Source organism: Stylophora pistillata, chromosome 5 (assembly GCF_964205215.1).
Source record: "Stylophora pistillata chromosome 5, jaStyPist1.2, whole genome shotgun sequence".
Lineage (NCBI taxonomy): Eukaryota > Metazoa > Cnidaria > Anthozoa > Scleractinia > Pocilloporidae > Stylophora > Stylophora pistillata.
The window spans coordinates 12,915,267-12,936,791 of NC_142523.1; the positions used below are offsets into that span (position 1 = coordinate 12,915,267).

A 21,525-nucleotide genomic window follows, 5' to 3' on the forward strand; every position below is an offset into this window, starting at 1 on the left:
AAAGTGGTTTAAATTATGGCTTCCCACCCCTAGGCTGTAAGTTTTAACAATGCAAACCACTCTGCCATGATTACGAGACGTTGTGAAATCTTCTTGGTTATTATTGATGAATTTCAGATTAAGAACATTTCAGGTATATGTAAGATGTAGTTTTCTGTTACTCATAGTCTTGTATAACCCATTCGAGGAACTACTTTGAATTGTTATTCAGATGGAGGAACTTGACGAGTTATTAACCAACATCAATATCGAGGCTTACTTGTCATTGCACACGTGTTACACTTCGGATAAATTAAATAAAAAGCAGAGTTTTTTTTTTAATGAGTTAATTTATTTCGTTTATTTTTTCATTCTTCGTTATAACTTCTCATAGGGAATATTTCGTAATCGTTTGATGGGATTTTGGGAAGACATTAGGACAAAGTGAAGAACTTTGGTCTGATCTGGGGACAAAAGAACCGCCTGAGGGTGGGGGATCGGACGATTTTAACTGTGTCGCAGCTAGAATTTTTTTATGGCTATCCGTTAAAATATGTCAATTCTTCATGCCTATCAGTTAACTCCATTAGCTTCTCCTTCATGTATTTCTCTTTTGGTTGGCAACTTCAGGCTTAGGCCTCAAAGTTCAGACACGAGGGCCGTCATATCGACAAGAGGCAAATAAGTTCAGGTTGCAGGTTGCACGCAACCACGCCGGGCCAGCGCGCGTCACAAAGCAGCATTGCAGTGTTTTCAAAAATGGCGGCAGAATTAGGAATCTCCGAGAGAAGACTGGGGAGGAGTTAGGTTTGCTAAAACTAAAGGGTCTTCCCGCCTTTTGAGGAAGCTGTGTTGCGTCATTCACAAGAGAATGTGGGAGCTTGTTCCATTAGCTTTCAGGAGATACCAAACATGTCATGGTTTCGCTATCGAAGGACGGATTTTCTGCGAGTGACTTCCTTGGTCTAATGGCGTAGATTTGCTCGACACTACAAAGCTAAGTTTTTGGCTCCGATAGAATTTTACAGTTTTCCAAACAACAGCATTTGAAAGGAATATTTTACATCTTTGAGACCTAGAGAAGAATCGTATCGTTTTTGTTTTACTGAATTTCGGCTTATGTGTGAATACCCGGGCTAAACGCATAACAGTGTCTTGTGCATTGCACTAGGCGAACTGTTAGCATTATGCCACACAATAAGAACACTCGATTCGATGTTAGTGCCTTTATGAAGGCCCGAAAGGAAGCCAGGCAGACAGCAGTAGAACAGTGTAGAAGTTTGAAGGTAGAGCTTAGCTCAAACACAAGAAAAATTAATAGACTAAAATCAAAGGTTAGTTAATTAAAGTCAGTCAGTGAGGACTTTCATGTAGTTATTGAGTTATATTAGCTTAGTTAACTGAGACATGCTGGTAATAAGCAACAAGATATTCTGTGTTATGTTTTTAAGTACATTACATGTAGGTATATATTGATAGATTACATTTAGTTAGTTATTTAGGTAACTAGTTATTTTGCTTGTGATCTATAATAATAATGATTATTTTAAGTTAATTAGTTTTTAGAGTAGTTAACTTGAAGATATTAGCATTGAACAAGCTACTCTGTTAGTTTGAGATTGAAGGAAGTTTACTTTTCTTTTCATGTTTTGATATACTTCTGATTTATTCATCATTTCTGGAAAATGCTACACCTATAAATAGCCACCTTTGATAATTTATTAATTAATTGCTGGTAGCTTTTGTTTTACTTGTGGAATGAACATTTTGGAAGTGAATGATTAATTTAATTTTTTTTACCCAAAGGTTAGTGATTCAGGGGAAATATTGAGAGAATTGACTCATGAAACTCAAAATGTTCAGGTTGGTAGAATAGTCCTTACTATGAGATGATATTTCACTGCTGTATAGAAAAAGGAGGTAATGAGGTATTTTTCTTTGCAGTTACAACCTGTTAACACTGATACTAGTTCTCGAACAAGATCCCCAACTATTTTGGTGGATGGGAAATCAAATATGCCACCTAGAACAGCATCAAAAAGACGACAGGAAACAGTGAAAACTGCTTCCCAAATCCATGGAGGATCTGGGAATAACACGACACCAGCCTTTGATGGGATGTTTGACACCTTAGCAAAAAGATGTAAAGTAGATATAATGAAAGATTATGTTTTAAGTCAGAAAATGCTAACAGAGAAGGTAGTCTCAGCTGTATTTAAGAAAAATTCAAAAGCTTTTGAAAGCTCACCAGAAAATGTAAAGAGGAGCATTGCAGTTTTCTATGGCAGTGGTGTAATGGGCAAGCGAAAATATAAGTCTGTAAGACTTGCATTATCAATGAAAAAAAATCAAACTATAGGAAACAGGATGTCAGCTATTACTGTGATGCCAAACTGCCCTATTCCAAAATTGATGCCTTATAACAAGCTTGTCAAAGAAATAAACCAAATCAGCATTGGAAATGTGTACAAATTAGAAGAACAGTTTCAAGGTGTTATGGAAGATGAAACAACAACAGGTTGCTTTCGAAAGTTAATTGAGTATTTGCCACGCTTAGCAAAATTTTACCTCCGAAAAGGCAGAAAGGAAACCCTTCAGTGGTTTGGCAAAACTGAAGGTACTTTTTTGTTTGCAGTTGGTGGGGATGGCTGCCCATTTGGGAAGAATGAGAGTGCTTGTTCCTTTCTTCTAAGTTTTATTAATGTTGGTAAGAGGGTTGCATCAAGCAATGACAACTTTATTATTTTTGGGGGTAATTGTGAAGAAACTTCGCCAGTTGTACGCAAGTACTGTCAGTTGTTGTGCAAAGAAATTAGTGAGATAGAGAAAAAAGTCTTTGAAATTGAGGGCTTCCATGTAACCTTCAAATGTGCAGAATTGCCAAATGACATGAAGATGTTGGCTATGCTGGGGGGTGAACTGCCCAATAGTGCAAGATTTTTCTCAAGTTTTGCAGATGTTTCAAAAGACAACTGTTCTGACTTAAGGGGGACATTTTTATCCCACCTAAGTTTGTCACAGAGAAATACCGTCCAGCAACCAAGGACACAGACCATGTGGAAGCCTTGGAAGTATGAAGACAGGATCAAAATTGCAAATGAGGTTGAAAAATTTAAAATATCCTTGTCAGAGAAACAACTTAAGCAGAAACAATTTCGGAGCAAAATCACAGAATTTATTGCACGCAAGAAAAGTCGCCAAGAGTTTGTGCCTTTAATTGGGAAATTGATTGATCTTGCCCATGTGGAGCCTTTACATATTAAGAATAATGCCTGGCAGTATTTTTTTAAGGGGGTTCTGAAAGAGGCAGTGGGAAAGTCAAATCTTCCAGACAGCTGCAAAAAGTTTGCAGATGTTCCAAATGATAGCATTTTCTCTAGAGTTGTAACTGCACTGAAGTTTGAGGTAAAGGCCAAATGTTTGACAAGAAAGGTAAAGAAGTGGTACGATGAAACACAGGGTAAGGGTCAGGATCTCCAGTATAGATTTACTGGAAAAGATTCCAGGCTACTTTGCCACAATTTTATGAGATTGATTAAATGGCTTAGTGGTGAAAATGATTCTCACCAACAAAGAAAAACAGTTCTGATTTTTGCATACCTTGGACTGAGACTAAGGGATTGTGTTTCACTCTTCAGTAGGTTTGATATTACTGTTGACCAGCTTACAGAACTGAGCATCAGTGCTCGTGACTATTATAGGGTGAATGCATTGTTTCTCCCTACCTCTGTAAATCCTACTGTGTGGACAATTGGACACATCGTTCCTGCTCACACTAAAGAGCTACATGAGAAATATGGGCAAGGGCTCGGTCTTGTAACAATGGAAGGGAGGGAGGCAAAACATATTGCGTTGAAAAAACTAAGTGAAAACACATTTTATAAAAGACGTTGGTACGAGATTTTCAAACATGAGTTTGTTATGTTAGTGTGGCTTCCTGAACAAGGGTTCAACCTTAGTACATACAAGCATACTGCTGTATACATCCCAGACAGGGTGTTTTCTGACCCAAGGTTTTGCTACTGCAATTTAGAAAAAGCTAGTCCCACTGATGAAAAATGTACATTCTGTGGTGATCCAATTATGAAATTTATCCAACAGAGTGTTGAGCAGGGAAAAGTTTTGCCACAGCTGTTAGGTGACACTAGGACATAAAAAAAAATGAGAAATACTTGTCACATGTAGGACTAGTAGTAGACTTGCAGAGTAGTAGGCCACATGTGGCTCAAATGTGTTGTGGGAAACACTTATTTATTTGTTTATTTGGAGTGGCTTTCAATTTAGTGTTGTGAAGCAAAAACCAAACTAATCACTTAGCCATTAGACTACTCAGCCCATCTTAAACCATAGAGAAACCAAAGTTATTGATTGTTGCAGGCATTAGGGAAGTATCAGGGATTTTGAGTACAATGAAAGTTGTTTGCTTTTGACACTTGGATGAAAACTGCTCTAGTAAACACACATTTATTTATTTGTGATGACCCATAATGTTCCCTCTCATAATTATTTTAAAGAGATGTGCCAAAAGTTGTAACAGATAACATATTAAGTGCATTGTGTTATGGCAAACATGTACATGTTTAAATACATTATCAAGATACATTTATTTCTATATGATGACCCATAAATGTACACTTTTAAACTTGTTGAAAAATATTGGGTCATAAGTTGTGGCAGATTACTCATTAAACAATAAATTTAAAACTCAAGCAATAAAGTGTCAGTCTATTAGTTTTTAATACAACAGCCTACTTCAACTCTCAAAAATGTATCCATATGTATTTGTAAACTTGTAGTAGCATTTAATTACAACATATGACCCTTTCCTCGAGTAAGACAAGGTAAATGGCTTTTGAGCACTTACAACCACCCTTGCCTTTCCTATCCTGGGACCCTGAAATGTCTTTGAAAAATATTCCAGGATTGCTTCTCGGTTGACGTCGCAAAGTCGAGATATATCTCTAACCAGTCGATTCTCTTCGGTGTAAATAATGATATCCAGGAATCTGCTTTCCGAATGGGTGACACCGTAAGTGGACCTTGCCTTCTTTACCGTGTGCAGAAGAAAAGCGAATATTTGCACTGGCAAATCCCTTGTAACTAGGACAGTCCAAGGATTATGGGCTTTATTCCGCGAACTTAGTCGCCTATGCAACTTTTTCAGCAAGATGGTCATTTCCCCTGCAATGATCGACCCAACATCGATGACCGAATTTCGCATTCTTTCGATCGAATTCTGATTATTTCGATGCTTCTCCAATAATCTCATTAGGTTTTCCTCAACTTCGTTTTCAAACAGGACAAAGTTATCAACATCATCACGCAGAGGCCGTAAAATCTTCTTGGCTTCATTTATAATTTTCACATTGGCCGCCATTTTTAACTCGAATTTCACAATAATACCGCTGGCTGAACAAGGAGCTACAGCAGGCGCCTAATTGCACCTTTGAGACGCGCGCTGGCCCGGCGTGAACAGGAATGAGAGCTAGGAGAAAACGTCATACCACACGAATTTAAACAGACATGGAATATAACGGCTTCTATGTAGAAGCGCCAATCGGAAGGAAGACACATTTTTAAGGGCACGAATGTCAAGAACAGACAAATAAACCATCATTAGGTGTTTGGTAGGATACAGAGGTTAATGCCTTCATCAGATATATATTTTTTAAGTCAGGTGGAGAAATTTGCAGTAATTGGGAACAACTTACAAACCGCAGCGCAGACGTTGACAAGGCAAATATTTGTTACATATCTGGAAAGTACTTTATTGCAATATTTTCTTTATTACGCCATTGTGGCAACTCCTGTTAGACTCTTTCCAGGGATCGGAACGGAACCTGCTCCAATAAGCAAAATAACATTACAAACCTTCCACCGTCACGAGACTAAGGACGTTAAAATTTAATAACTTTGATGATAAGAAATTGAAACGACAATAGAAATGCGAATATAGAGCGACTATTTATTTGTCCAGAAATAACAACTGAAAAAAAAAATGAAGTAGTTCATTCACAGACAGCAAGACCGAACGGGATTAGGACTCGCTGTGTCGGTTAATAAACCTCCTCGCTGCTTTATCCCAGATGCGTTAAATGGGTCAAGCCACAATAAGCCAAGGTATAGAGAAATTTTCCCTAACTTCTTTCTTTATTGAAACAGATATCTAGAATGCTTAGATAAAGTTTTATCTTCGCACAGTTTGAAATTATGAGCCGGGGATTACTGTGAAGAAGGCCAAATTTCACCCAAATGCGCAAGTTCGACATTTCATCGCTATGTTAAGTCAATGACAATTGAAACTTCATGTACTTTTCAAACACTTTAATTCTTTACTTCTTGAAGCATTTTATTGTTTTATTGCTTTGATTTACGGGACTCGTCGCGAGGAATAGTATACCCAGGTCCACTATTATTTCCCGTATTCGGATCAAAACACGTAACGAAAGGCTTTCTGTCCTGGACCTTAGCGAGACATAACAACCCTTCTTGACAATTTGCTAAGTTACTTTCCCGGCTGTTGCATGCTAAAAGAAAAAAGGAAAAACAAAGAGGCATTAGATGTAACTTTTACGATTGCCGGGGATGGAAGTAAAAAAACGATTGGATATATTTAGGCAGTCTTTTGGTCGTGTTATGTAACAGAATAACATCGTTTACAATACCTCGCCATTGCCCTAGATGTCTAAAAATCTTTCGACCTTAATGGAAAAATAGGAAGTAGTTTAAAATTCAACATATTTATAGCCATTGACATATTTTTTGAGAGCGAGCCGTCTTTTTCCGGTTTGTGGAAAAACCGGATCAGTTAGGCACCGGTCGCTCTTTTTAACATCACAAATAATAATTTAATGATCAGTCCCTTTTTTCCCAATAGCTTTTATCAAAGGATTTTTATAAATTACTCATGGGTGAGCTGCAATTTAAGAAAATTAAGAAAAAAATTAGACTTGAACACAGGACTCAAAACTTGTGTAATTTCAAAGGGGAATATTTCAAAATTTGAGTTGATTGGCATTATGATGGTAAAAAACCGGTGCCGGACGATTACATCCTCCTTGAAACTGTGTTACGGTCAAAATACGACTCAGGCCATTAAAAAATATCGTTGCACTGTTTTATCTTAAAGCTTTACAATAGAAAAATATTAACTAGTAGGAAAGAAGTGCAGGATTGAGTCATGACACCGTGTCAAAAGAGTGCAAAAAAGGAAAACTGAGTTAAAGGTTTTTGAAAAAATCATTGTAATGGATTTTTTTTATTTTATTGTTTTATGACGGTGTTTTTTTTTTTTACTTAATGCAGAGAACCTAGAGAAATTATGAGGATAAGGGATCCATTTTAATGAAAACTATTTTGGATGTTAGCGATCATATTAACATAGCAGGAGGCGTAAGAACGATTCTAAGGTACACATACCTGCGTCTTTGCCATCGATGATACAGACCAAGCAAAAAACAAGGCAAAGAACACCAGCACGCTTCATCATCTGTTTTCTCTCTTTATGGGAGTATTTTCTTCTTCTCGACCTTCCTGTGAAAAATAAAGCAAAAGCTGTTTATGTTTGTTTAACACATAAGTCCCATAAATTTATATTCTCATATCACATGAATCATTGATTGAATTTCATGTCTATTAGGTGGTGCATTTTATACCGTGAAGGCCCTTAAGACGTTTCTGGCACTTTTAGTGCTCCTACAGCAGATCACCGCCAACGCTTTATTCAGGTTCGGGTTTGGAAGCGGTTTTGTAAACGTTCAGAGTATAGTTATTGTAGCAGTCCATTGAGACTTGAATCAGTTGTAATAACATTTCGTGGTTTCTTTTGATTTTGACCCTTCTCCTTGATTTCTCCTTTCAAGTTACATCCTGGTACGTCTGAAGCAGCACAATTGCCACATGGGTCTGCTGCATGTGCGATTTTAAGGTGTTCGTACCGGTGTTGTAATTACCCCCTTGGGCTCCCAATTATTGATTAGTGAGATCCCATCCTGGTTGCTTTACATACCAGAATGGATACTAGAGACTTAAGGAGGAAACCGGACCGAGCAGTGTTGCTACAAAAATGCCCCGGTAGTACTCTAAGAATTTTCGCCTGGCTCGCCTCTCATTTTTTTGTTTAAAATCATCAATGTAGGCCTCTCTCTTTGCAATAGTGAAAAGCTCTTTAAAAAACTCCGTTTCAGTTATATTATTATATGCATATATTGTGGTTATTCAACCTTTAATTTTGAAGGGTTCTTGGCCTGCCAAATATTTTAGTAAGTGTAAGTAACATCTCTTTGTTTCCTAAATATAAACTAGTATCAACTACAGTAATATCCTTAAAATCCCGCCTATTAAATCTGATTGAGAAAAGAAAAGAGATCGTACTTTTTCGGATTATTCACTACCCACAGAGGCTGTATTCTACGGGCGAATATCTTTTGTTCTTTAAAACATCTAGTTCCTTTCCTAATGGTAAACTGGGTTAAGTGTTATAATTATTAAGTTAGGTCAGGTTTTTTTAACCTTCTCGTTGTTACTGTGTTGTGAATCAAATGAAATCATATCAAAACTTAACGTTTACAGAAATTGGAGGGCAGCTTCGTTAATCTCAGCTTTCGCGGAACCCTGTAATTGAACATTCTTGTGATCTTTCCAGTGTTTCTTACAAGATTAAAGCAAAACGGGAAACGGCGCCCAAGAGACATCATTATGGCATCCTTAATGAAAGTATTCAAAGGGTCTTTAGAGGCATTTAGAAGACACTAAGTGTTTATAGCCAATTTCCCACTTAGCTTTTCAAAAGATCTCAAAGTGGTTTAAATTATGGCTTCCCACCCCTAGGCTGTAAGTTTTAATAATGCAAACCACTCTGCCATGATCACGGGACGTTGTTGAATCTTTTTGGTTAATACATAGTTAGTAGAGGGGAAGCAAACCAAAATCAGAGGACACGTGCACTGCAGTGTGGTGAAAAAGCAAAAATCAAACGACTTATACGTATCATACTTACATATTTCAATATCTTCAGGAGCAAATGCTTCTCACATGTGGACTCGGTCATACTTTATTAGTTCTCTGAAATTCCGGTCCATTTCTCTTGTCTTCTTGATCTCTCCGAGCCACTCTTCCCTCCATTTTTCATGCGCTTCGTCTTTCGCCAATGGCAACTTCCAAATGCCAATTCCTTTTGTCCTTCGGCAAGATCCACAGCCAAATACTGCACAATTCTCTCCAGGCATAATTCTTCTTTACATTTGTTATCTTTGCATATTAAAAGGACAGACATAAGTAGCAGGAAACTAGTAAATAGAGCACGTCCCACGTCTTGATTACAATGGAGACGCCATTTTGTTTAGCTGTGTGCAGGGTCGTGATCACGTGACGACGCAAAAAACCATAACAAAGAGTTGTTTCTCTGAAGTTTGCCGGGTTTCATAACCAGTTCCCCTCTACTAACTATGGTTAATATTGATGAAGTTCAGATTAAGAATATTCCAGATATCTGTAAGATGTAGTTTTCTGTTACTCATAGTCTTGTCTAACCCATTCGAGGAACTACTTTGAATTGTTTTTCAGATGGAGGAACTTGACGAGTTATTAACAAATTCATCAATATCGAGGCTTACTTATCAGTGCCACACGTGTTACACTTCGGATAAATTAAATAAAAAGCAGAGTTTTTTTTTAATGAGTTAATTTATTTCGTTTATTTTTTCATTCTTCGTTATAACTTCTCATAGGGAATATTTCGTAATCGTTTGATGAGATTTTGTGAAGACATTATGACAAAGTGAAGAACTTTGGTCTGATCTAGGGACACAATATCGCCTGAGGGCGGGGAATCGGACGATTTTAACAGTGTCACAGCTAGAACTTTTTTTTGGCTATCGGTTAAAATACGTCAATTCTTCATGCCAATCGGTTAACTCCATTAGATTCTCCTTCATGTATTTCTCTTTTGGTTGGCAGCGTCAGGCTTAGGCCTCAAAGTTCAGAGACGAGGGTCTTCATATCGACAAGAGGCAAATAAGTTCAGGTTGCTGGTTGCACGCAGCAGGAATGAGAGCTAGGAGAAAACGTCATACCACACGAATTTAAACAGACATGGAATATATCGGCTTCTATAAAGAAGCGCCAATCGGAAGGAAGACACCTTTTTAAGGGCACGAATGTCAAGAACAGACTAACCCATCATTAGGTGTTTGGTAGGATACAGAGGTTAATGCTTTCATCAGATATATATCTTTTAAAAGGTTAAAAGAGCTTGTTCAAGTCGATAGAGTTATTAAGTAAATCGCACTACTCAAGGCTAAAAACTAATGAATTTTTTTTTAACTTCATATCTGAGTGGGGTTCCATTCTTGGTCAAAATGGTATGTGAAATAGTAAGGGTTTAAAAGTTGTGGCGAAGCATCCCCGCACGAAGCACTCATTTCTGCTGTGTGCAGCCGGAACTTATTTGTCTTGTGTTCATATGACGGCCATTGTGTCAAAATTAACGGTTTGATATCCACAATGTACACCAACAGTAAGATAACTAGGAGATATCTTTTTTATTAAAACAGCCTTCACTACAGGAACTTTGCAAACAGAGAAGCCTAAATACCATTTTAAACAAAGAACATGAAAGCTGGGCCAAGAGGAAATTCCAAGGCGATTTGTTAGCAACGCCTCTCAGTTTTCTCCCCAAATCTCTAATCAGGCTATTACGGCATGTCTGAAGTTATTTTAAGACGTTTCCGGTTCTTTTAGCTGGTACTTTTTAACGCTTCTGGTGCTATAGCAGATCACTGCTAACGTTTTCATAAACGTTCAAAGTATAGTTAGTTTAGCTTTCCATTAATATTTGAAACACTTGTGATAAGATTTCATGCTTTCTTGTGATTTCTACTCTTCTTCTTACTTTTTTCTTTCCAAGTTACATCATCACTCTGGCATGCTCATAACACGTACACGCTGTTTTTTTAAAAGAACCTCTGGTACGCCAGAAGCAGAACAATTGCCACATGGGTCTGCTGCACATGCGATTTTAAGGTGTTCGATAGGTAGCAGCTTTTCTGGTTCATACTCTAATACTCTTTAAGGTGTTCGATAGGTAGCAGCTTTTCTGGTTCATACTCTTTTCTGGTTCATACTCTCAGTTCAGCAATCCGGGTGAATATTATTATTTTTCCTCGTGACTCTCGAAGCCCATTTATCAGATGTCTGCATAGTTTTTTTTTCTGAGAATATAAGTAACTATCCCATGGGGATATCATTTTCATGGGGATATCATTTTCACCTATAGGTGTAGGAATAAAAGGATATCATTTTCACCTTCAGGTGTAGGAATAAAAGGTCATGAGTTTCATTTTCATTGATACGCAAAATCTGTAAACAACAAAAATCTCAACACATCGTTACCTTAATTTTTTTAATTCAAATTTTTGGCAGTTGATTTGGCCTTACAGCTGAAATATGGTAAAATTTTAATCGCTAAGTGTAAAAGTCATCGCCCCACTGAGACCCTTGGGCAATATCCGGCCATGCACTATCTCCAAATGATGAGCTGAAAATACAAGCAAAAATTGTTTACAATAAAATTTCAACCATTGAAAATTGGCAAGAGGGTCTCAATGAGGTTATAATTAACTGAGCCGTAAAACTGTTGGAAATGTAGCCTTCAGGCGCTAACATCGACAAATTTTGGTTAGGGTAGACCCTTGGGCAATACCCCCACCCCACGCAAAATCAAAAGTTAATGAGCTGAAAGTTGCTTGAGACCCGAAAGGACCCTCACGGTTTAAAATGCCCCGCCTAATAGACAATGTAATTAAATCAATGATCCGTATATTATAAGAATATAGATTTATGGCATTTTTTTCTGAAAGAACACAAACAGCTTCTCTTTTGCTTCTTTCATAGGAAGGTCGAGAAGAAGAAACTGCTTGCAGTAAGAAGAGAAAACAGACCATGAAGCTTGCTGGTGTTCTTTGCCTTGCATGTTATCTGCTTGGTCTGTATCATCGGTGGCGAAGACGCAGGTATTTGTACCCTGGAATATTAGTTACGCCTTCTGTTATGTTAATATGATCTCTAAGATCCAAAAGAGTTTTCTTCTAAATGGATCCTTTATCCCCGTACTTTCTCTGGGTTCTCCATATAAAAAAAGCACCTTCACAAAACAATATGATAACAAAAAAAATCCCATTATAATGACTTTTTTAAAAAACTTAAACTTGATTTTATTTTTTGGACTCTTTCGTTATGGTGTTATGACTCAATCCTGCACTTCCTTCCTGCTAGTTAATATTTTTTATTTTAAAGCTTTAAGACAAAACAACGGAACAGTGGTTTGAGTCGTGTTATGACCATATAACTTTCAAGGAGGATGTACTCGTCCGGCACCGGTTTTTAGCCATCATAATGCCATCAAACTCACACAATATTTGAGTCCCATGTTAAAGTCTGATTTTTTCTTAAATTCCTTAAATTGCAAGTCACCTCCATGGTTACATGATTCATTGTTAGAAATCACTTGATAATTCTAATGGGAGATAAGGGACTAGTGATTATCATGTTTTTATTTGTGGCCTAGTTAGTTGGGGGGGGGGGCGAGGAGAATTGCATGATTTTGAAGGGAAATAAAGGGGTATCAGTCGTCGTCAAAGGAGTTATAATGCAGGGGGGATTATATATAAATGGCTACTATTAAGGGGGGGGGGAATCATAAGAATATGAGACAGTGATATGGGGAATGACGGAAACACAACCAAAATTCTCCGGTAAACCCCCCACCCTTCAATTGGCGTCCTTCACAGAGCAACCGGTACCTAACTAATTCGACTTTGCACAAACCGGAAAAGGACGGCTCGCTGTCAAAATTATGTTAATGGATATAAAATTGATATGATTTAATTTTAAATTATTTCCCTTTTTCTCTCCATTAAGGTCAATAGATTTTATGAGATGGAGTGTAGTTGCGATGATTATATATCGTAAACGATGTTATTCTATTACCCAACACGACCAAAATGGACTGCCGAGATATTTCCAATCTTTTTGTATTTTCATCCGCAATCTTATTTAGGTGGCTCTATATAGTATTTCACAAGGCTTTGGATATTATATATGCATAAATAATTTCTCCCTTGGCAATGTTTATCACACAGCACTCGGTAGAGGGTCAGTAATAAAAACTTACAGCCTTAGACTATGTAGGGAAGACTCTTTAAGAATCTGAATGTTGTTGCTATGGCAACTACAGATAGAAATACTTGGCTTGCTTTTTTTACTTACCTGATATCTAGACGGTGTTTTTAGACCTCTACGCGTATTACATTTATTTATGTATAATATTTGTTGATTTTTTATAAGAGCTAGAAAAAGTAAAATCCTATCCATGTGTCAATTTTCAAAAAAAAACTCCCTGTCTTAAACGTGCTCAATATGCTCTTTTGGATCATTCTAGGACCCTTGTTTTTCGTGACGTCATCAAATCAGAAATTCTTCAAGTTACGGTAATGCGCATGCTCACGTTTCGCTTTCTTCGCACGTTCTAGTTGATAAATACGATAAATACTGCGAATTGACTCCTCAGTTTAACCACGTCAGGAGAAGACGAAAGAAGGCCAAGCTTAAACACATTTCTAGGCGTTTTTCGGTGAAAAAGGATGGCGGTAAGCGGAACGCGCCTCGCGATAAAAGCTTCGCCGCCGTGTTTGTTATGATTTTTTTTCCTCATTTTTCAAATGGTCGCTCGCTTGCGCCATTCGTACCCACGTGCGCCGAAAAAATTTTATAGAGCCACCTTAAATTACATGTAATGCCCTTTTGGTTTTCAATCAGTCTTTTAGTGTGCAACAGCCAAGAAAGTGACTCCGTAAATTGTCAAGATGAAGAATTATGTATCGTCGTGGTCGGAAGACCTGACGTTACATGTCTGTCATTGAGGGGAAATAATAATGGACCTGGGTATACTATTCCTCGCGACAAGTTCCGTAAATCAAAGGAATAAAACACTTTAGGGCGACTTTTTGAATCGACCGAGTGAAAATCGAAAAATGTGGCACATAGTCGAAAAATTGAAAACCTTTATATTTTGTAGTGAACATGGAAACATGGTAAAGTTTTTTTTCTACAGACTTGCTCCTTTATCCTAGCAAATTCACGAAAACTGAAACGAGCGTCGGTATCGGTAAAATGGCGGAAATGAGTGCCTGAGTAGAGGAAAATAAACTTTGCTCATGAAAAGTGTAAAAGAATGTAAGCTGGTACCAGTTTTATAAATTTGTAAAAGAAGGATAGAGGTATGGTTTGAGCTTAAATTGGGAACATTTCATTTAATTTGGAGCTCACAGAACGCTTTTGAAAATCACCAATATTTCACAAGTCAAATATTGCATTTCGTAGCAAATTTCAATTATCATTTTCCCCACGCAGTATAATTATCTCATAATCGGTCTAGGTTACGATCATGATAAATGGAAATAGTTTTGTTTTCAAAGATATAAAAATGAGTTTAGGGCTTTTCATTTCTGCTCGGAAAAACCATGCTGTTCTTTGTGAAAATCGCAACACTGGCATTTATGTCACGACATGATTTAATTAGGTACCTTGTGGTTAACTGCGTAATTGGAAGCACATTTAGAAGTTAGCACCGTGTTCGATCAGGAAACCAATACAATAAGCTAGCCTTGTATATCTAACGACCACAGATTGATTTTTTATCCCTGCTTTCCTTTTAAATTCTCACCCATTTTCCCAGAGCTTCATTGTGAAATTGAAAGTGGACTATTCAGTCATTTGTACTAGTAGGTCAAATGTTCTTTGCCGAAGACGTCGAAGACGGGAAGTAATCCGATACTACATGGAAGCATATATGCCTTTAAATCTATCTTATCTTTTGTAATACTAAGAGTGCAAGCTGAGTACACCGGAATTCCAGATTCTTTGTCGAACATTGTTCCATAGTGGGTTCCATCTTCGTTATTATAATCTTTTTGACAGATTTCTTTTATGAAGAAGTTCGTTGGACTTTGCAAACCCTCTGGTGGAACACTTCCTACAAAGTTTTTGGTGAAGCATATATTCCCTTTACCACCGTAAACAGCTTTTCGGTTGTATTCAGTTATTCTGAAGACTTTTTTCACACTTTCGTCGCAGTTATCATGCAATATCCCACTGGTCACTCGAATTTTTATTGGTATACGCGCTCGCCTACAGGGTCTTGGGTATGCAAAGAAAACTTAAGTCAGTAGTGGGATGTTCCAAGATATTCTGCTAAAAGTGTAACATACCTATTACATCTTAAACCAGAGTAGAAAAGTTAAGTGAGCAATTTAGCAAAGGACCCATGTATCAAACAGATATTGATGCTTAAAGAACTCGATGGAGAGTTTTAAGAGCGACTTTCTGGTAAATACCACTGATAGGTGTGCAAGAGGGAAAAATCGAAATATCCCAAACTTTATCATTTTAAAGCCCTTATGAAACTATTTTAGAAAATACAAGATTCAGTTTCTTGTGATTGATATTTTCCGAAAAAATCATTTTTATGAATTTTCACCTCCGAGAGGCCCCTAAACCACCGAAAAATGTGCTTCGCATCCTCGCGTGGTGAATAGAAACGGAATCAAATACCATGACTATTGCGATATAAGATGATTTTATGACCCTTCCTTCATATGAAAACTTCGTTGTTATTTTAAAAGATTTCAATGTGAATTACTAATGATTTTTCAAAATTACCCTCCAAAACAGTTTCATCGCGACTATCAATTTTGCCATTTTTCAACGACAAAAAAACCCTTCCTGCTATATGGCTTGTGCAAATGCTATTCCAGAGAGAGAACTATCCTTTTTCTTTTAATTTATAAAATAAAATTTTGGGGCAGCTCAAACGGCAACTTTTAAGAACTGAAAACATCAACGGTGCTTGCATGAAATTTACAACTTTTAAACTGTTAAACAAAGTGTGGGAGATTTCGATTTTTCCGTCTTGCACACCTATCCGTGGTATTTACAGAAAGTCGCTCTTAAGATGTCTTCTGTGTTCTATTTCTCTTTAGTGAAAAAAAAAGTTAGTCGGGCACTCACTTTAAAACTTCTCGATAACCAGTTTTTAATTGCCGCGTTACTTGTTATTCCAATCGATACTTGCTAGCATCCATGAAAAAACAAGTCAGGGGGAACAATTAAGGTCTTGAAAATAGTGAGATAGAACTCTGGCATGGTTTTATACGGGAATTATTCAACCGATCTGAAAGTTTATAAGCTGTTAAAAATATATCTTTGCCGTTATCTTTAACTTCTTGCAAGTTTGATTTTTTTCTTCATTGTTTTTAATTCCTAGTTAAGATTTTTATCTTTTTATCCTGTGGAAGTTCAATTTTGATTTTTTAATATATATAGTGATAATTTTACTCCATAAATTTATTTTCATTAGGCACTTTTACAGCGCAAAACAGTGCTCTCTAGTGTCTCCTTCTATTAATAAAGCTGTTACTCATCACTTACTAATCAGGGGTAAAAATAGATGAATTCATTTCAAGGCAGTTTGGGGAGATATTCACAACTGTGCAGCGAGGCTGAGAGAGTGACTCAGAAAATTCTAGTTATCTGGAGGGCACTAGTATTGCTATTGAGCAAAAGACGTAGTGACAGTTGAAAAATGGCGGTTTATCTTGTAACAAGGTAGCAAGGCGTAGTTTGCAGGGGATAGCTTACAGAAATGCTAGCAAAAAAAGTCGATCCATTAACAATAAAAGTAAACTCCTCGACATTCTTATAAATATTGTAAGAAATAGACAACCTTTTTGAGAGACATGCTTATGCCATCTTCAATCAATGAGTAACAGAACGTGAGTAATTATATAACAGTCAAGTAGATGAATGAAATATTTACAGTATGATGTAATTCAAAAGCGGGTACTAATTAGAACGTGACACCAAACATCAAAGGTGTAAACCAAGACGCTAGAGAAGTGTTATAATGCTGTAAGTGTTTGTTAAGTTCAGGTTTGACCTTTTTTTTATAAAAAGCTTCTTTGAGTTTTAAATCAATTGAGTTGTTAGCGGAATCCAGAATACTAAAGCAAGAAAGGGAGTATTTGTTCAGTCTTACAAGAAGGAGATGTGTTGAAATGCTTAGAGATATGAGTATTTATCGCTTTCCGTGTGCTCCTTTATCCTAGCAGAGAAGTGGCGACTAGTTTCGCAAATATAACGGGAATTACATCCCGCACAAGAAAATTGATAAACTACCATGGATTTTAGAGCATCAGGAGTACGATCTTTAACACTCATAAATGCTTACAATTTTGAAATATATCAGCTACATCTCTTACGCTTTTTCGGGATCTGCTGCAACGGCTAACCATTCACGAGAATGGATCACAACGCTTTCAGTCCATACATCAGTAGTAGGAGTGGAATCTTTACAAGAAATGGCTCCATCTTAGCATCAGTGTTAGCGAGTGAAGAATAGGATTTCGCAAAGCGTCCAAAACAAATGGGAAATACAGGGCTTTAAACAAGGCCTACTTTGGGACCTTAAGTTGCCTTAAGTCGCCTAAAGTCGCCTTAAGTCACCTTAAGTCGCTTTAAGTCACCTTAAGTTGCCTTAATTTCCTTGAGTCACTATTGGTTACACAATGTTATAAGAGTTCCATTCTTATCCCAATGGACCCCATTCACACCATTTTAATCCTAAGGATGAGAGGAAGAAGCATGGTGGCTGAATGGATAGTGCACTGGACTCGAAATTAGTCCAGTTTTGATGTCTAGTGTTGGAGCATTGCATTCTGCTCTCGGGAAAGATACTGTAAGCTCAAAGTGCCTCACCTTTTCTAGGTGTAAATATGGGTACTGGTTGGCAGGGGGGAGGTAACCTTGCAATGGACTATGAGAATAATTATAGTTATTGTGAGGTGCGAAGTGGCTTCCATATACATAGAAACTGCATGTGAAAATAGTCATGCAACTGTTTAGCCCCTATGTTGGCATGGGTAATTCCTACATGAAAGTAATACTAATGTAGGAATATGATAATGTATACTCGGACAGTTTCTTACTAAAACAGCTGTCTGTTTCAAAAAAAAATTCTGTCTTGTATTTCAAGATGAAAAGGTTGATAAAAGGGTGGACCCTGTGTAATATCATCAGGATATAATAAAATATTGAATCACATAAAACCTGCAGTATCAGATCATCAAGATAAAACGATAGAAAGGTATTCTGGAGGAAGGGTCAATTCTTGCCACTCACTTATACCTTGAGCAGTATAAATAACATTATTAAAGGTCAACTAAACTTAACTGAAGCTAAAAATTATGCACTTAACTTACACAGAGTAAAGTAAAGAATGACAAAAGTGGGCCATTTCTCCAGCATAAACCCATCAATCTGTGCTAGCTATTTCCCACATGTTATTCGACCAACTGAAAACATCTGAACTTTGTAACTCGACGAACATACTAAAGGTGTAAATATTTATCTATCTTGAGACTTTGATAGTCTTTTTGTACATTTCATATTCGTCAGTTTGATGATTCTTACGTGCACGAATGACCAACAGATGTCCGCTAACAAAGCATACATAAAAATAGACTCCCGAGTACGATATGGCACGCAACAAAAATGTAACAACAAGCAGTTACCCATTTTAACTATTATTTAATTAGTTTTACTAAGCTTTATTAAAACAGATACATGTATCTAGAATGCTTGAATGAAGTTTTATCTTCGCACAGTTTGAAATTATGAGCCGGGAATTACTGTGAAAAAGGCCAAATTTCACCCAAATGCGTAAGTTGGACATTTAAACGCTTTGTTAAGTCAATGACAATTGAAACTTCATGTACTTTTCAAACACCTTAATTCTTTACTTCTTGAAGCATTTTATTGTTCTATTCCTTTGATTTACGGGACTCGTCGCGAGGAATAGTATACCCAGGTCCACGATTATTTCCCCTGTTATTCAGATTAAGACATCCAACGTAATGCCGATTACCCACGACCTTAGCGATACATAACAACCCTTCTTGACAATTTGCGAAGTTACTTTCTCGGGTGTTGCATGCTAAAAGAAAAAAGGAAAAACGAAGAGGCTTTAGATGTAATTTAATAAGATTTCCGTGGATGCAAGTACAAAAACGATTGGATATATCTAGGCACTCTTTTGGTCGTGTTATGTAACAGAATAACATCGTTTACGATACCTCGCAAATCCCCTTCATCTCTAAAAATCTTTTGACCTTAATGGAAAAATAGGAAATAGTTTAAAATTTAACATATTTATATCCATTTACATATTTTTTGAGAGTGAGCCGTCTTTTTCCGGTTTGTGGAAAAACCGGATCAGTTAGGTACCGTTCGCATTTTTTTAACATCACAAATAATAATTTAATGATCAGTCCCTTTTTTCCCAATAGCTTTTATCAAAGGATTTATAAAAATTACTCATGGGTGAGCTGCAATTTAAGAAATTAAGAAAAAATTAGACCTGAACACAGGACTCAAAACTTATGTAATTTCAAAGGGGATTACTTCAATTTTTGAGTTGATTGGCATTATGATGGAAAAAACGGTGCCGGACGATTACATCCTCCTTGAAACTGTGTTACGGTCATAATACGACTAAAGCCATTAAGAAATATCGTTGCGCTGTTTCATCTTAAAGCTTTACAATAGAAAGATATTAACTAGTAGGAAAGAAGTGCAGGTTTGAGTTATAACACCGTGTCAAAAGAGTGCAAAAAAGGTAAACTGAGTTAAAGGTTTTTGAAAAAATCATTGTAATTTATTTTTTATTTTATTGTTTTGTGACGGCGTTTCCTTTTTTTTTTCAATGCAGAGAACCTAGAGAAATTAAGAGGATAAGGGATCCATTTTAATGAAAACTAATTTGGATGTTAGCTATCGTATTAACATAGCAGAAGGCGTAAGTACGATTCTAAGGTACACATACCTGCGTCTTTGCCATCGATGATACAGACCAAGCAAAAAACAAGGCAAAGAACACCAGCAAGCTTCATCATCTCTTTTCTCTCTTTATGGGAGTATTTCCTTCTTCCCGATCTTCCTGTGAGAAATAAAACAAAAGCTGTTTATGTTTGTTTAACACATAAGTCCCATAAATTTATATTCTCATATCACATGAATCATTGATTGAATTACATGTCTATTAGGTGGTGCATTTTAGACCGTGAAGGCCCTTAAGAAGTTTCTGGCACCTTTAGTGCTCCTACAGCAGATCAACGCCAACGCTTTATTCAGGATCGGATTTGAAAGTGGTTTTGTAAACGTTCAAAATATAGTTATTGTAGCAGTCCATTGAGACTTGAATCAGTTGTAATAACATTTCGTGGTTTCTTTTGATTTTGACCCCTCCTATTGATTTCTCCTTTCAAGTTACATCATCACTCTGGCATGCCTATAATGCGTTTACGCTGCTTTTTGCTAGGTACTCCTGGTACGCCTGAAGCAGTACAATTGCCACATGGGTCTGCTGCATGTGCGATTTTAAGGTGTTTAAGATTTTAAGATTTTATGAATTTCCGCTTGGCTCGCCTTTCATGTTTGTTGTTTAAAATCATCAATGCAGGCCTCTCTGTTTGCAATAGTGAAAAGCTCTTTAAAAAAATCCGTTTCAGTTATCTTACTATAGGCATATATTGTGGATATTAAAACTTTAATTTTGAAGGGTTCCTGGCCTACCTAATATTTTAGTAAGTATAAGTAACATCTCTTTGTTTCCTAAATATAAACTGCTATCAACTACAGTAATATCCTTAAAATCCTGCCTATTAAATCTGATTTGGAAAAGAAAAGAGATCGTATATTTTCGGATTATTCACTACCCAAAGAAGATGTATTCTACGGGTGAATATCTTTTGTTCTTTAAACATCTAGTTCCTTTCGTAATGGAACTGGGTTGAGAGTAATAATTATTTTGATAGTTAGGTCGGGTTTTTTTAACCTTCTCCGACACGAGGCAAATATGTTCAGGTTGCTGGTTGCACGCAGCAGGAATGAGAGCTAGGAGAAAACGTCATACCACACGAATTTAAACAGACATGGAATATATCGGCTTGTATGTAGAAGCGCTAATCGGAAGGAAGGTACCTTTTTAAGGGCACGAATGTCAAGAACAGACAAATAAACCATCATTAGGTGTTTGGTAGGATACAGAGGTTAATGCCTTCATCAGATATATATCTTTTAAAAGGTTGAAAGAGCTTGTTCAAGTCGATAGAGTTATTAAGTAAATCGCACTACTCAAGGCTAAAAACTAATGTAGTTTTTTTAAACTTCATATCTGAGTGGGGTTCCATTCTTGGTCAAAATGGTATGTGAAATAGTAAGGGTTTAAAAGTTGCGGCGAAGCATCCCCGCTCGAAGCACTCATTTCTGCTGTGTGCAGCCGGAACTTATTTGTCTTGTGTTCATATGACGGCCATTGTGTCAAAATTAACGGTTTGATATTCACAATGAACACCAACAGTAAGATAACTAAGAGAAATTTTTGTTTAAAACAGCTTTCACTATAGGAACTTTGCAAGCAGAGAAGCCTAAATA

The 21,525-nt window shown here is 36.9% G+C and overlaps 1 protein-coding gene and 2 long non-coding RNA genes across 3 annotated transcripts; 1 reads left to right on the plus strand and 2 right to left on the minus strand.

Moving 5' to 3' along the window:
- The first annotated feature begins 1,318 nt into the window (after positions 1–1,318).
- LOC148730349 (uncharacterized) lies at positions 1,319–5,395 on the plus strand. Its single transcript, XM_088761466.1, has 2 exons — positions 1,319–1,842; positions 1,924–5,395. Exon 2 carries the CDS (start codon positions 1,996–1,998, stop codon positions 4,132–4,134), a length of 2,139 nt encoding a protein of 712 aa, XP_088617592.1. The 5' UTR covers positions 1,319–1,842; positions 1,924–1,995; the 3' UTR covers positions 4,135–5,395.
- Positions 5,396–6,288: 893 nt separating this feature from the next.
- Positions 6,289–7,563, minus strand: LOC148730350 (uncharacterized). Its single transcript, XR_016000974.1, has 3 exons — positions 7,399–7,563; positions 6,645–6,680; positions 6,289–6,506 (listed from the first exon to the last, which is right to left on the minus strand). It is a non-coding gene; the product is annotated as an uncharacterized LOC148730350 (long non-coding RNA).
- Positions 7,564–18,615: 11,052 nt separating this feature from the next.
- LOC148730351 (uncharacterized) lies at positions 18,616–20,072 on the minus strand. The gene is made up of 3 exons (XR_016002140.1): positions 19,916–20,072; positions 19,167–19,202; positions 18,616–19,027 (listed from the first exon to the last, which is right to left on the minus strand). It is a non-coding gene; the product is annotated as an uncharacterized LOC148730351 (long non-coding RNA).
- Positions 20,073–21,525: the final 1,453 nt, after the last annotated feature.

Coding starts and splice junctions, on each gene's coding strand:
- LOC148730349 (XM_088761466.1), top strand. CDS start 1,996: ATGCCACCTAGAACAGCATCAAAAAGACGACAGGAAACAGTGAAAACT.